Source organism: Sus scrofa, chromosome 7 (genome assembly GCF_054392235.1).
Source record: "Sus scrofa isolate SSC_HxYL_T2T_F1_AM1 chromosome 7, Sscrofa_HxYL_maternal_Yorkshire_Landrace_v2.0, whole genome shotgun sequence".
Taxonomy (NCBI): domain Eukaryota; kingdom Metazoa; phylum Chordata; class Mammalia; order Artiodactyla; family Suidae; genus Sus; species Sus scrofa.
Window position 1 is genome coordinate 13,663,538 of NC_139389.1, and position 16,789 is coordinate 13,680,326.

The window sequence follows — 16,789 nt, forward strand, 5'->3', positions numbered from 1 at the left end:
GGTTAATGAATCTGACTAGGAACCATGAGGTTGCGGGTTTTGATCCCTGGCCTTGCTCAGTGGGTTAAGGATCCGGTGTTGCCGTGAGCTGTGGTGTAGGTGGTGTACATTGCTGATGCAGCTCGGATCCTGTGTTGCCGTGGCTCTGGCGTAGGCCAGCGGCTACAGCTCCGATTAGACCCCTAGCCTGGGAACCTCCATAAGCCTTGGGAGTGGCCCCAGAAATGACAAAAAGAAAAAAAAGAAAGAAAGAAAAAAGAAAGAACAAATACTCCTTAGGAAAAAACAAATTAATGACAAGAAAATCCAAGTTGGTGGTGAGATTTCTACGGTCCAGGGGCACTTTGCCTTTGGGGTCAGGTGATAGAGGGGCATCAAGATAATGATCCAGCCAAATGTGACTAACAATTTACAATTTCACTAGACCTGAATCTTCTTTCTCTTAAACTGGTGAGTATCCTTCTGGTCCCACAGATATCCCTCTCTCTGTTCTCCCCTCCCTTCCCCTCTTTTTTCTTTCTTTCTTCCTTTCCTTTTCCTTCCTTCCTTTCTTCTTTCCTTTCTTTCTCTTCACTCAACACTCACTGTGAGGCTGGCATGCGGGCACGATTCCAGGTAAACTACTAACTTTTTACATGTCCACATGGTTCTGCCTTTCCCAGAATGTCATATCATTGGAAACATGCATCATGCAGCCCTTTTAAACTGGCTTCTTTCACTTAGCAACATGCATTTAAGGTTCCTTCATGTTTTTCATGGCTTGAGAGCTCATACAGTATTCTCTTGTATGGATGTACCACAATGTGTTTAACCATTACTACAGGACCTTTTGGTTGTTTCCAATTTTTGGCAATTATGAATGAAACTGCAATAAACACTCATGTGAAGGTCTCTGTATGGACATAAGTTTTCAACTCATTTGGGTAAATACCTAGAAACATGATTGCTTGGTTGAATGATAATGCGTTCAGCATTATATGAAACTTTCACACTATCTCCCAAAGTGGTTACACCACTTTTCATTCTCCCCAGCAATAAATGAGAGTTCTTATTATTTCACATCCTCACAAGCTTTGGTATTGTGAGATTTTTGGATTTTAGCCATTCTAATAGGCATGTAGTAGCATCTCATTGTGGTTTTAATGAGTAATTTCCTTATTACATATGAGATTGAGCATTTTTTTAATGTGCATATTTGTATTTGCCATTTGTATATCTTCTTTGATGAGGTGTCTGTTTAGTTCTTTTGCTCATTTTTTTCACTGGGTGGTTTGTGTTTTTTTTGTTTGTTTTTGGTTTTTTTGTTGTTGTTGTTTTGTTTTTTTGGCTTTTTAGGGCCAGACCTGTGGCATACGGAAGTTCCCAGGCTAGGGGTTGAATTGGCCTATGCCACAGCCACAGCCACTGGGGATCTGAGCCACATCTACACCACAGCTCAGGGCAACACCAGATCCTTAACCCACTGAGTGAGGCCAGGGATGGAACCCTCATCCTTATAGATACTAATCAGGTTTGCTGAGCCATAATGGGAACTCCAGGGTAGTTCATTTTCTTACTGTTGAATTTTAAGGGTTCTCTGAGTATTTTGGGTAACAGCCCTCTATCAGACGAATTTTACAAATATTTACTCCCAGTCTGTAGCCTTCTTTTTATTCTCTCAACAATGTCTTTGCAGAGTTGAAGTTTTTACTTTTAATGAAGTCCTATTAATCAATTTAATTTTATGGATCATGCTTTTGATGTTGAATCTAAAAAGTTATCACCAATCCTAAGATCTCCTAGATTGCACTTATGCTATTTTCTAGAATGTTACAGCTTTGCATTTTATATTTAGATCTGTGGTCCACTTTGAGTTAATTTTTGTGGAGAGTATAAGATCTGTATCTAAATTCATTTCTATGCCTAGGGATGTCCGGTTGTTCCAGAATCCTTTGTCTCTTCTGTGCTTAAATTTTGATATCTTCTGCTAACCTATCTTTTAGTTATTTAATTCTCTCTTCAGTTGGATCTATTCTGCTGTGAAACTCCAAGTTTTAATTTTGGTTTTGGGTTTGTCGAGGTAAGAATTTGTATTGGGTAATTTTACAAATTTGTTTTGTCACTTTATATGATTTCTAGTCCTCTCCAACATTTAAAAATCTTATCTTTTTATCTCTTTAAATATAATAAGCATAGTTATTGTAAAGGTCATGCCAGCAATTTGAATATCTGAAATACCTGTGAGTCTCTTTTTACTTTTCATTATTTCTGCTAGTTCTTGCTCATGTTGCCTTACCTTATAATGTATCTCTTTATCTCTGATAGCATTCTATACATTGTACTTTTTAAAATGGCTTGTGGAATCCTAAGATTTATGATTACATTTGCTTTTCTGCCAGGTGCCCATGGGGACCTGCATTCTAGGATCACTGTGATCCAATTTTAGTGCTTGAGATTTCCTGGACTTAGAATCACATAACAATCCACGTGAAGACTGGTTTATTTCTGTTTCACCCTTATACCCCCATTCAAGGCTGGGTCACAATCCACTTTGCCAACTCAAAGCATAAGAAGTTTGCCAAGGACTCCACCTCTGAAAGACCCAGAACTCCAACACTTTTGTCCTCTTAGGCTCCCTAGACTCTGCAAGGCAGAAACACTGTTCTGCCATCAAGCTGCTTTTATCTGAATAACAAATACCCAAACACCAGATTCACCTCTCTACATTTCCACCTCCTCTTTGATCTTGGTCTGGTGATGCCTCACTAACTTGGGATTTTCTTCAGTGCCTTCAAGAAAGGTTTTTAATATCTTGTCCAATCCTAGGTATCCTTGGTTCTGCAGGATCAGAACAGGACTCTTCATCCTATGAGTTCCACCATTATTTTCCTCTTGTGGCCTTTAACACAACTAACTTTATATTATATTGTGCATATGTTCCCTACCCCAACCCCATCAGAATGCTAGGATCAGGTCTGATTCATTTGTCCAGTGCCTTGAATACCAAGTGCCTCGGTTAAATTGTACTAACCTGCCTTCTTTGATGCTTTTGCTAGTTATTCATATCAAAATCTCGTTGTTTTAAATCAATAAAACTTCATGCTTATATAGTCATCCTTAAAAAGACTTTTCCCTTTCCCATTTGCTTTCAATATTTACAGCGTCTTCAAGAAAAGACCTTATCTACTTCAGTATCTTTTTAAAAATTTTGAGTCTATTACGTCATTTATTTGATTTCAAGATGATTATACTTTCCAGATGTGCCTGATGACATGCATATGTGTATTTAAATGTGGTGACTGAACATTCATTTTGTTTTGAAAATTTTATGATGCTTCTTAGGAACTATCAATAGGATACCTAGTGAATCGCTAAAGTACATATACTGGATAGGAAGTCACCAGAACATTTTCTGTGTATAAAGCAATTAGTGATTTTTTTTTTTTAAACGTGTTTTTGTGCCTCTTTCTCATTTTATTGCTTCTCCTTCACTAAGTAACCATATATGGAATTGCTCAGGACTTCACTGCCTTTTTTTGTAGGGAAAGAATTAAATTCATCACAAGGTCGACTGTCTGTTCTGAAACCTCTAGGAACCAATAGCAAGGGAAGAAAGAGCTACTTAAGGGGAGTTCACATCTTTCTGAGTAGTAAAGACATTTTTGGTTGCAAACGTAACTACATTTAACTACATCATATATGATGATATAACTACATCAGTAATTGGTCAGGGAAAACTTAAGCACCCAGATTTAGCCAGGATGCCAGTGTTTATACTTCCAACATCATGTATTTCCTCTCTCTTAAAAGATTTCATATTATTTGTTCAATATGTGCCTTCCTTACTGGAGCTGCAATGCTTAGTATCAAGGACCATTCCTATATTGCCTTCAACAAACATCAAGGATAACATTTAGCATTTTAGTGGGTTTCAACACTCCAAAAGCTTAGTTAGATTTTCCATCATAACCTCCAAAGGTAAATAAGCCTAATCTATTCTGGATTCCACCTCCTCACCCAACATGTCCTAGATTCTGACTGTATTATATGTTCAGGTAGAGCCTTACTTCATCCCATCTCAAAAACCAAAGCTATCGCCAGTGTCATTGGTTAGCAGCTGGCTGCATATCTCCTTCCTTTTGGCACTAAGTATCCCTTTGGTACCCAATAAAATACTGGTAATAAAACCAGCCTTCAATTAGTCAGGAGTTGGTCATTCAGATCCCCTGCTTCTCATATTCTTTTTTCCTACCTACCCTCTAACTTTTGGGCTTCTCACTGGCACATATGCCATCAAAGGCTGGTCAGAGCAAGGAGGATAGCACTAAGCAGTGGACTCTGTGACTGGCTAGAAACTCCAAAGGCGTACGTAAAGTTGGTAGGTGGTTGAAACTCTGAAAGTTTGAAGAATTTTTCTGATTCTATTAATTGTTCTTAGTAGGACACAGAAAAGACTGTTAGACCAGTCAATAACCAGAGTTACTAACTATCATGATGTAACCATTTTTGTTTTTCCATTTTCTAGGTGGTGACATTGCATAGTCTTCCACTTATCCAATCTGTGAATTGGAATATGTTATTTCACCTCTCTGAGCCTCATTTCATCATCAATAAACGAGAAACAGTAACCAGACAGGTTTTGCTCTGAAGACCCCAGCATGAATTCCAAGAAAGAAATAATGTATGAAAGTGCTTTGTAAATGTAGAGGAACATTTGAATTTTGTATCATTACCAACATTAACTGTTTGTTCATGGTTTACATTTTACATCAGAATGCTGATTTTTCTTTTTTTCAGAAGCAGAAGTGTTTCACACAGGTTATTGTGGTGGATACAATTCTGGACTTTGGCACACTTGGCCGCATGCATGCCAAATTCCATGAGTGCTTACCTTGGGAGGTTTCCTAATGTTGGAAACAGAAAATTTCAACAGCAGAAGGAGACAAGGTTGTCAACACAGCAGCCACCCATCAGAGGAAGCAATGAAAGAGAAAACAAAAACAAAAACAAAAGAAACTCAGTATCTTGATTACATGATCTGAAAGATATTCTACTTCACAAAGATCACTGCCCGAAGTGATCAACTCATATATTTGCTCAAAAATATATAGTATGGACTTAATAACTTTCTTTCTTAGTTTAACAGAATGTATCCAGTCAAAGGTATTTTTAATGATTCTGAAAAAGTCAACAAAAGAGCATCAGAATAAAGAAATGCTGTAATCATTCTACATGCAAATACTTTAAAATCAATTTTCATATTTAAATTTGTTCTTAAATTGGTATTAATATATATTTTTTCTTTGATAAATACTCTAATTTATATAGGATATTTTCCTGCATTTAAAAACCATGGTTTTCAGAGTTCCCTCATGGTTCAGCAGGTCAAGGATTCAGCATTGCCACTGCTGTGGCTCAGGTTACTGCTGTGGTTCAGGTTTGATCCCTGGCCCAGGGACTTCCACATGCTGCAGGTAAGGAAAATAAATAAACAAACAAACAAATAAATAAATAAGGAAATTTTTTAAAACCATGGTTTAGATAACAATTTTCACATATTTCAACCCTGAATATAAATTTAAAAGCAAGTTACATCTTTCCTTATCACCAACCACACATGCATTTTTAAAAATCATTTTTACATTCAAAAATGACTGGATTGCCCCCAGAAAAAACACTGAAAAGGAAATAGTTTTCAAAGTAACAAACCATTAGGCTGACTTGCTTTCTAAATGTTTTTTGTACAAAATTAAGGAACTGAACTGTGATTTTTACAATATGTCATCCTATTACAGGATCTTGGCCTTCGTGACATGGTTATTCTTAATCAATCTCTAATACCATCATTCAGAAATTGCAAAATTAGTGTTAAATAGAAATGGGGGAATTTTTCTTGTGGCTCGAATCCTTCTTCAAAGGGAAGAGAATCCAGGGAAAACAGCATGGAAATCTAAAGTACAGGCCAAATCTGCATGGTGTCCTTTCTCCATCACTGCCTCCAACACTGCTCACTGAACTTTGAGGGTCCCAAATAAAACCCAGAGCTCATGTCAAGGAAAGAAACTCCATGGATTCCACAATCAGATAGACAACTCTGACCTTCAAGTCTAGGGGAAGAAATCATGACATTTCTTCTGATGAAAAGAAAAAATTATCTTCTTGAAATTCCATGAATTAGCTAAAAAAAGAAGTGAGTCCTTATGTTCTGACCTGAGACAGGTCCAAGAGGAATGTGATTTTTGTCTTCAGGCTTTAGAGGGAAACTATCTAGAAAAACTGGTATCCCTGGCTGCTATTAAGCAAGTCTCAACATTCTGTGTATCTACCTCTAACACAAGATAAACATTTATAGATGTTTTTATAAAAATTCATGAGTGTTTTTAATTCTAAGACAGCCATGGATATCTTTGTGCATAAAACTTGAGGTTTCTGTCAAGAAAATTTCCTTACATGAAACAACTGCTCTAGAAAGTATCTGTTTTGAGTAGATAGAAGAATAATGAAAACCTCATGCACCATACTTTTGACAAAGCCTTCTCTTATTTTGTTTGCTTTATTCTTTAAAAGCCATTTAAATCATGGCTTTATTCAACAGGGCAAAAAAAAAAGCCACTTGACGTGGCTTATAATTAGGCAGCCATATGAAATAGCATGGGCCAAATGAATAAAATACATGGTTTGCATTTAGGCTACAATGAACTAAGTAACCTTAAGGGGTTGGACATGCTAACAGAAATTCCAGGGATTTCTCCATAGCTGCACAGTCATCACCACCAGCAGCAGAGAACCAGTGCTGGTTTGTAGCCAGCAGCATACTGTCCTCCTTAGCCATCTAATAATAGAGCTATCCTCTCCTATTGACCTTTCAATACAGTTTGCTTTATTTTCACCAGGAAACCAATCTTATTTCAGAACTTTAAGTACTTTATAAGTGTATCCCTTTCTCTTAGAAAGACAGCACATAATAGGAGAAGGCCAATATAATTCTGCCACCTTCTTTTGTGTTTCTTAGGATGGTTTGTGAAGAATAAATGGAGACTGGGCTGCATGGGAGAAAAGCAAGCCACTAAGTAAAGTGGCAGCTACCCAAATTTACTCATCATTTAGCTTAGAACAAGGATCTTGACTATATCAGGTTTATCACGACTATACTTCATTAAGTGGTAAACCTTTCTTAAGGTTTGAATTTCATGATAAGCAACTAATTCATCCTAATTCAGAACCACGGTTTTCTGCCCCAAACCCCAGAGGCTGTATCAGCCTTTGGTAGTTCTGAAGAAACAGTTTTCCAATATAAGTAATACCGATACTATAACGAAATATATATATACATATATACGTGTATAAACATATATATGACGTTATCTTTGGGGGGAAAAAACCTAATGTGATGTTGCGACCTAAAGAGAAAAATTTTTGTATGTTATCTATGGAAAAGGATGCATGATATAAACATCAGGACATAACCAATATTAAACATGTATTTTTTTTTCAGTTTCAGCCTTTGTTCATTATACCAATAGTCTTATCAACAAAGAGTTTCGTCTAACTCTTGGTTAGATTCAGCCTAGTGCCTAGATACCTGTGTGGCTCATTTACAGAATCAGGCTAAGCAAACATCCAATGAACTACAAAGAGCATCCCCTCAAGCAGCTCTAACTGACCTGCAGACACACACTTGGAGAGGAAATAAGGACATGCAGTTCTACACTGATTGATGGTAGCTCTATTTTTCAAAACTCCACAGCTTCCTATCTCTCCCAGGACAAGCAAGTGGATGGATGGATCTCTTCAAGGTCACCCACACTGTGTACATTCCCCACACAACTCCTGTTACTTCCATGCCTTTCTCCCACTCTGTCTCCCCTTCTGCCTGATCAAAATTTCCCTCTGTCCCACACCCAGCTCAGGGCTCCACCGTCTCAATTCCTCCCAAATTGTTTGTGACCACCTTGGCCTTCACTGCCTCTGATACCTGAGGATTCCTATGGTCAACAAAACAGCTTAACACTAACTCGCACACACAACGTCCTGTAGCCTTCAGTAATCCTGTCTCAATTTGAATCCTGTGTATCCTTAGAACTTAAAGCAGAGGCCATGCCACATGCCACTCTCATGAGCTTGGTCTCCAATCTCACATATTTATGTTGAACTGAAACTGTTACAAGAACTCAGAAGTAATTATTACATTAGTGGGTTAAATAACCTCTAGATAGGAGGATTTTCTTCCATCACTACCATAATCCTATAATCCCCAAATGTGGGGGGCAAGATTGTTTGCATCTAATAGCAGCAAAGATTTCCAGGATTGTCAGAAAATGTAGACTGTTTCCAATGTCTTATTTAAAAATAATTATTTCTCTAGATCAGTATTTCTTTCTTTCTTTTTTTTTTTTTTTTGGTCTTTTCTAGGGCCACACCCACTACATATGGAGGTTCCCAGGCTAGGGGTCTAATTGGAGCTGTAGCCGCCGGCCTACACCACAGCCACAGCAATGCGGGATCTGAGCTGTGTCTGCAACCTACACCACAGCTCACGGCAACACTGGATCCCTGACCCACTGAGCAAGGACAGGGATTGAACACGAAACCAGGGATCGAACCCGAAACCTCATGGTTCCTAGTCAGGTTCATTAACCACTGCACCATGACAGGAACTCCTAGGTCAACATTTCAGGAACCCCTAGATCAACATTTCGTACAGAGAAGTTCAAGAGGATGTTCAGAAGGGTCAAACCCTCAAAAGTTTCAGAGGTCAACAGAGTTCAGAAATGCAGTTTCAATCTGATGAGAGGACCACACACGCACGCACACACACACACACACGTGCACACACAGAAATGGGGCTGTAAAGATAAGCCAAAGTCTGCGTCCGGCCAGTTCTTGAAATGAGGAGTCGGTACTTAATTTAGTAGGTAGTACAAACCTGGCCAAGTTTAACAAGAGAATGAAATAAATAAGCCAGTATAAATAGTATATTACAATGACAACAACCTACAGAGCGCCATTGTTTCCTCACACTGAGAGATTTCTGGGACAAGGAGTCTTTTGTCTGTTATTTACAGCCTATCAACTATAGAGAGTTACTTAGAAGTTCGATGACCAAAGATCCGGAATGCCCAAGTCCTAACCCCCGTCAGTGCTTCAAGAGACATGAAGGATCAGTGTCTACCTCTGAAACAGAAATTTCTCTTCCACGTGCTAACAATGTGCTTGACGACTGACTGAGGGTAAACTCAAACCTGGTCACGGCAGTGCGTCTGCGAAATGGAATGGACAATCATCGCTTTAATTACAACTAACACTTAAGGAGCTCTAACTGTGTATCAGATGGTTTTCTATTAGTTCTACCTGATTTAACTCACTTAACGTATTTGATAACCCCAGAAGGCTCTCTTCATTATTTTGTTTTAAAAGGAAAACACCAGGTGTAAGGTACAGAGACGGCATGACTCACTCAAAGTCACGTGGCTCACAGGCAGCAGGGCCACGAGTCTAACCCAGGTGACCTCTGGCTGTAGAGACCCCACTTGTAACAGCTACAGTATATTGCCTCTCTTGAGTCTAGAAGATTTTAGGGAAAGCTCTTTGAGTGCAGGCGAGGGTCCTGCACAACAGTCCATGAGAATGCTCAATGACGTGGAGCATCTGTGTCCAGGTGGGTCGTCCACGTGGCTAAAGGCATCCATTAGCCCCGCCTGCGTCAAAGTCCTTCATGACTGTGGGAGAGAATCTCAAAGGAGGAATGGCTTGTACAAGCAAGATAGGAATGACATGGCAGTGTGGAGTTAGAAGAAGGCTACAAACTACTGCTTCCTCTGGGGGAAAGGGGGTGGGCTGCAGGAAATTGAGTATCACTGGACAGGTCTATGAATAAAGCCCCAAAAATCTGTCTGTAGATGCGTTGGGAGCAAATATTAGGCAGGGAAGAGCAGAAACAAAGTTGGAGAGTACAGGATATGTTCAGAAAACAGCAGATAGAGGTGATTGAGAACATTCAAGCAGAAACAGCGGCCAAAGTGCAGAGGGCGTGAGTGCCATGCAGACTCTGACTTCTTCCAGAAGCAGTTGTTATGGATGGTTTGTGCAATGAGAGTCACATGGCCAGATCTATGTTAGGAAGGTGTCAAGGAGGCCACACCATCTACAGAGTCAACAGTGAGACATCCTGGTGACCCTCTGCTTGGCACCAACCACAGCCTGAGTGGTATGTAAGCTGGCACCACTGCAAAGGAAAGAGGAAAAGTAGGATGGAAAGGAGAGAACAAATAGATGATTTGAAGGAAGAATCTGCAAAATGGGTTGCCTGATGTGCCCTACCCACCCCGACACCCCTCTACACCTACAGGGATAGAACTGCCACTGCAAGGTGTGGAGTGACTTTTTAATTTTTTTTGTCGTTCATCTTTTTAGGGCCATACCCGCAGCATATGGAGGTTCCCAGGCTAGGGGTCTAATCAGAGCTGTTGCCTCCAGCCTACGCCAGAGCCACAGCAATGCTAGATCCAAGCCATGTCTGCAACCTACACCATAGCTCACGGCAACACCAGATCCTTAACCCACTGAGCAAGGCCAGGGGTTGAACCGCCACCTCATGCTCCTAGTCAGATTCGTTTCTGCTGCGCCATGACGGGAACTCCTCTTTTTGATTATAGTTGATTTAAAATGTTCTGTCAATTTCTGCTATACAGCAAAGTGACCCAGGCATACGTAGATATATATATATACACACACACACTCTTTTTCTCATATTATCTTCTTCCATCATGTTCTATGACAAGTGATTGGATATAGTCCCCTGCGCTATTCAGCAGGATCTCAGCGCTTATCCACTCCAAATGTAAAAGTTTGCATCTACTAACCCCAAACTCCCAGTCCATCCCACTCCCTCCCCTTCTCCCTTGGCAACCACAAATCTGTTCTCCATGTCCATGAGTTTGTTTCTTTTCTGTAGAAAGGTTCATTTGTGCCATATATTAGATCCCACATATAAGCGATATCATATGGTATTTGTCTTTCTCCTTCTGACTTACTTCACTTAGTATGAGAATCTCTAGTTCCATCCATGAGGCTGCAAATGACACCATTTTGTTCTTTTTTATGTCTGAGTAGTGCTCCATTGTGTATATGTACAGAACTACCATATAATCCAGCAATCCCACTCCCAGGCATATATCCAGACAAAACTTTCATTCAAGAAGATACATTTACCCCTATGTTCACCGCAGCACTATACACAACAGCCAAGACATGAAAACAACCTAAACGTCCATCAAAAGATGAATGGATTAAGAAGATGGAATGACATATACACGATGGAATGACATCTTATGGTCTTTTGTCACAGACCTTGGAGTGGCCCTGATGAGATGAATGAAGGAACAAACAGCTTCCACTATCTTCATATTTTATATGTTTTTGAGGTTTTTTTTTTGTCTCTCTCTTTTTTTTAAGGCCACACCCATGGCATATGGAACTTCCCAGTCTAGGGGTCTAATCGGAGCTGCACCTATAGCCACAGCAATGCCAGACCCTAGCCGCATCCAAGACCTACACCACAGCTTGCACCAATACCGGATCCTTAACCCACTGAGAGAAACCAGGGATCAAACCTGCATCCTCATGGATATTAGTCGGGTTCTTAACCTGCTGAGCCACAATGGGAACTCCTCTCTTTCCTTTTTAATTCCAATCCATCAGGGACAGATACTTTGTAAATACTGAGGGAGGGAGGCATTGTAGGAGTGAATAAACTTTCTTTTTATGGCTGCACCTGTGGCATGTGGAAGTTTTCAGGCTAGGATGCAGCCATAAAAAGAAAAAAAAATTGCTACAATAAAATGTAAAACTTGAGGTTAATATGTGAGCACACTCACAGTAACTATTAATCCAACATATAATGCTGTTCATTGAGTCTACATATGTTTCCAAAATGAAAATGGTGCACAAAGCAAATGGAAAGTTTAACAAATTATACGGCACTATTTTATGTAGTTATCATCCACTGATAATAGCTTCTCTACCTCTTTACCCCTAATATTATCAAGGAAAATACCCGAATTTCTCCCCCTAACAAAACACAGCCAGCTCCAGCTGTGGGCTAAGGCTCTGAGAAGTCCTGAGCATCTCTGCAGAGCGCTCTGCAGGCCATTCCATGGAGCTCCAGCCCTTCATCGCCATGGCTGCAATTCCCAGATGGGTGAGCCTGGCAAGAATACCCACTAGAATAACCAAAACAAAGCTGAGCAGAGAAAACATGGCTCTTGTGCAATTTTCTTGCTGTGTCTTCAAAAGTACCACGCAGTGAAGCTTTAAAAAAAAATAAAATAAAAAGCAGCTGTAAGTACCAACTCCTGATTTTAAATCAAGAATTAAGCACCTCTGTGGGGCCAGCCTCAGGCTAATTCTTAGTCTAGCTGCCACCCCTCAGGCTAGACCCCAATGAATATGCCATTTGGAAGAACCATACATTTAACTAATCTAGTTTGACTCCTATTTCCAAGATTAATTTTCACTTAGGTGAGAGTTTGTATCTTGATAGCATATACTTATGATCGCATGCATATGATTGCATAAACAACATTTGCATTTTTGACATTAGGGAGTCAGAACCAAACATCATGCTATTTGCAGTGGCTTCATGAAAGCAGGCATATTAGCTGAATAGCAGAGGCAGGTAAAGAGCCTTTTATAGAGCATGGTGGCTTCAAGCTGGAATGCAGAAACCAGACTGCCGGGGTTGCATTCTTGCCTCTACCATCTCCTTTCCATCTGCTATAGAAACAGCTGCCACTGCTTATGCCAAATGCTTGTGGACTTTGAGAGCCTGCAGGACCCACCACTTTGAGGGCTGTGGGACCAAGACACCCCTGACTCAGCAGCCCACAGGCTCTATGAGACATCTGTGCAGAACCATTAAATGTCAAAGTCACATTGAGTCAAATCACAAAGGCAGGAAAATTACAATTCAACCTTCAGTGTGGACAGCAAACTAGGAAGAGTTTGATTCTGAGCCCAGACAGATCAAAACACATTCAAGGCAGGATCCATGGATTGATTTTAAATGATATCCAACCATAACACTAAAAAAACAATGTGAGCTATCAAGCCAGAACAAGACATGGGGGAACCTTAAATGTACATTATTAAGTGAAAGAAGACAATCTGAAAAGGTTACCTTCTATATAATTTCAATTATATGACATTCTGGAAAAGGCACAACTATAAACACAGTAAAAACATGGGTAGTTGCCTGGGTTTGGGAGGATAGGAAGGGATATACAGGCAGAGCGCAGAGCTGTTTTAGGGCAGTGAGAATACTCAATACTCATATGATATAATGATGGATATACGTCATTATATATTTGTGTAAGTCCAGAGACTGTACAACATCAGGGGTGAATGCTACCTAATGTAAACTATGGACTTTGGGTCATTTTGATGTGTCAGTGTACATTGATCAACTGTAACAAATGCATCACTTGTGCGGGATGTTAATAAAGGGGGAGTCTATGCATGAGTGGAGGCAGGAGGTATATAGGAAATCTCTACCTTCCTCTCAAATTTGCTGTGAACCTCAAATGGGCTTTAGTAACAGTTTTGAATTTTAAAAAAAGTTTAAGCTAAGCAAAAAATAAACCAATAACCCCCTTCACAAAACAAAAACAAAAAATCCCAAACAACACCATCTAATCACACTGCACGGGTAACCTCCCCAGAATGCCTGTTACCATCCCAGAGCAGAACTGACTACGAGCAAGTCTGATATCAATTCATGAAGGGTTAGGATCACTAAAACAAGGCTGCAATCATGCTGCTAAGTTCCTGAGAACAGCTGCTACTTTCCCAGGTCATATTTATGACCCCACCACTGAGCAGCATTCTCTTTGCACGTATTTGTCACAAAACTAAAAAAACCAAATAAACCCATTGCCCACTAGGCAGACTCACAGCATGAACCCAATGAACACCCATGTGATGGAATTCTTGAGAATTAAATGCTCTCCTCAAAACTGTATCAGAAACTCCTTATTTGTGAAAGATGTCCAGAGATTCAAAACAACAGGAAAGTACAAGTAAATTAAGTGAAGAACAAGCCTTTGGTTGAAGAGTCCGAGACATGAGCAAGAAGCATGAAAGTTAGCAGATTCCCCTCACAGAACTCCGAGAATTATCAGCAAAAGAGCGCAGTGGTACAGCATCCCAACTTAGTTCTCTCCTTTAAAGGGCATCAAGGAAAAGGGGGGAAATCAGTTCGATTAAACTCATCATCGCACTGGAACAAGATATTAAAGCCACTGTCACTAACCAGTTCTTGAATGGGTCAGATCAACCTCAAATATAAAAATGAAATGTCCCACAGCTGGCCATGGTACCCCCCACCTCATGAAGCTGCCACTGGGAGGTGCCGCTAAGCTCAAGGATGCTGTCCCCAAGGCCACCAGGGACAGATTCCAGAACACCCTGCTCCTGCACTTTGCTCGATGGGAAGGAGGGAGAGCAAAACGGGCACTGACGTTACTGAGCATATTCTGTCTGTTACACATGGTTCCTGATACCTTATCTTAAGCACTCAATCCTCACCTGGATGAGAGGTAGTAGAACTTATTAGCCCCATTTCTCAGATGAGTAAACGGCCTACAGGACAAAGCAAATGGCAAAGCTGGGATTTTTTTTTTTTTTTTTTTTTTTTTTGTCTTTTTGCTATTTCTTGAGCCGCTTCTGCGGCATATGGAGATTCCCAGACTAGGGGTCAAATCGGAGCTGTAGCCACTGGCCTACACCAGAGCCACAGCAATGTGGGATCCGAGCCGCATCTGCAACCTACACCACAGGTCACGGCAACGCTGGATCATTAACCCACTGAGCAAGGGCAGGGACTGAACCCGCAACCTCATGGTTCCTAGTCAGATTCGTTAACTACTGCACCACGAAGGGAACTCCGCAAAGCTGGGATTTTAAGTCCTAGTTCAGGATCTTTCTGGTATATTCTTTAACCCCACATCTAACCTCACAGAAAGAATTTCTTTTTAAATGCTGGCACTCAGGCATATGGAAATTTCCAAGCCAGGGATTGAATCGGAGCCACAGCTGGGACCTATATGGCAGCTGCAGCAATGCCTGAGCCTTTAACTTATTGTGCTGGGCTGGGGATCAAACCCACACCTCTGCAGCAACCTGAGCCAATGCAGTCAGATTCTTAACACACGGCACCACAGCGGGAGCTCCCAGAATGATCTTTTGAAAATAAATGTGCTATCATCCTCCTGGCTTAACATTCTATAATAACTCCCTGTTGTGCTTGGAATGTCATCTAATTCCTTACTGTCATCTGCAGGATTTGGCCTCTGTTCACCTTTCCCACCTTCCATCTCATCCTTTCTACCCACCATGAACTCTAAACTCTTCTCTGACTCAGAGCCATCACCCATGGTGCTCTCTCTGCCAAGAATGTCCTCCTTGCTGGTTTCTTCTCACAGTCAGCGAGAACATCACCTCCCCCGAGAGGCCTTCCCTGATCTCCCCTGTTTTTCACCATTCGTCTTCCAGATGGCACCCTTCTGACTTTGTCAGTGCCCCAGTTTTACTGTCCATCTTGTCCACTTCACGCTAAGCTACACCAGGGCTGAGCCTGGGTCTGTTTTGCTCACTACCACCTACCCCAACTGGCACATGGTAAGCGCATGGCCTGGACACAGACACCTGTCACTTCCCACTCAGGGTCCCCCAAGCAGAGGCTGGGCCACACTTGTCCTGGCTCATTCCTGTCTAGTCTGCATAGTGCTTGCTATGCAGGACAGAACACATATTTACTCAAGAAACAAACCCATGCATAAACAACAACCTCAGAACCAGGTCCTGAAAGAACGCAGATGTCCCACAAGGCTGTTTATGATGGTCATACTTGAAAGGCGGCCTGTTTTTACACTGGGTACGTTTATTTTACCACTGCAGAAAATCGACTGCTTTATTTGGTTAACCACGAATTTGAAAGCCCTCTTAGTGAGGATACTATAGTGGCTTGTTTACTGGATTACTCACTAGCTCTTAAAGTGGCAGGTAGTGAGGAGGGAGGCTAATGTCCAGGTCTGGGTGGGAGGGGCCGTGTGTGTCAGATGAACTGGCTGCACTGTGCGTTCTCTGGGGCACCACTCAGAGAAGATAGTGTTTGCATCCCAGGGCATCTGCACAGAAGCTCCGTCTGTCTGCGAGGCCCTCCCTGGGGACGGCCTGCTCACCTGGGGAAGCCTGCTGCAATTGGTGCCTGTACCACCTCACCTACTGTCTCATATCACTTGGTGCTATTTTCCTCAGCACCTTTCACCATTTTTTTAAAATTTATTATAGTTGATTTATAATATTCTGTCAATTTCTGCTGTATGACAAAGTGACACAGTTATACATAGATACACATTCTTTTTCTAATATATTATCTTCCATCATATTCTATCACAAACGTTGGATATAGTTCCCTGGGTTAATCCATAGGACCTCATTGCTTATCCATTCTAAATGTTAGTAGTTTGCATCTACTAACCCCAAACTCCCAGTCCATCCCATTCCCCCTCCCTCCCCCTTCGCAACCACAAGTCTGCTCTCCAAGTCTGGGCCTGTCTGCTTCTGTTCTGTAGATGGTTCCTCTGTGCCGTATTTTAGAGGAGGATCAGGAATGGTGGAGGAGTGAGACGTGGAGCTCACCTTCTTCCACAAACACATCCAAAAAAACCCACGTACACGTAGAACGATTGGCACAGAACATCTACTGAACGCTGGCACGAGACCTTAAACTTCCAAAAAGGGCAAGAAACCC

General features: G+C 41.1%; 1 protein-coding gene across 28 annotated transcripts in view; it reads right to left on the bottom strand.

Annotated features, from left to right (window-relative positions):
* The window catches only part of KIF13A (kinesin family member 13A), a 216,575-nt gene that overhangs the window by 130,796 nt on the left and 68,990 nt on the right, over positions 1–16,789 (bottom strand). For 20 of the 28 annotated variants that reach the window (XM_084967433.1, XM_084967426.1, XM_084967431.1 and 17 more), the window contains exon 3: positions 4,871–4,883. The exons of the other annotated variants lie outside the window; for them this stretch is intronic. In XM_084967433.1, coding sequence (XP_084823559.1) covers positions 4,871–4,883 — 13 coding nt within the window. The remainder of the gene's footprint in view (positions 1–4,870; positions 4,884–16,789) is intronic. 28 annotated transcript variants of the gene reach the window in all.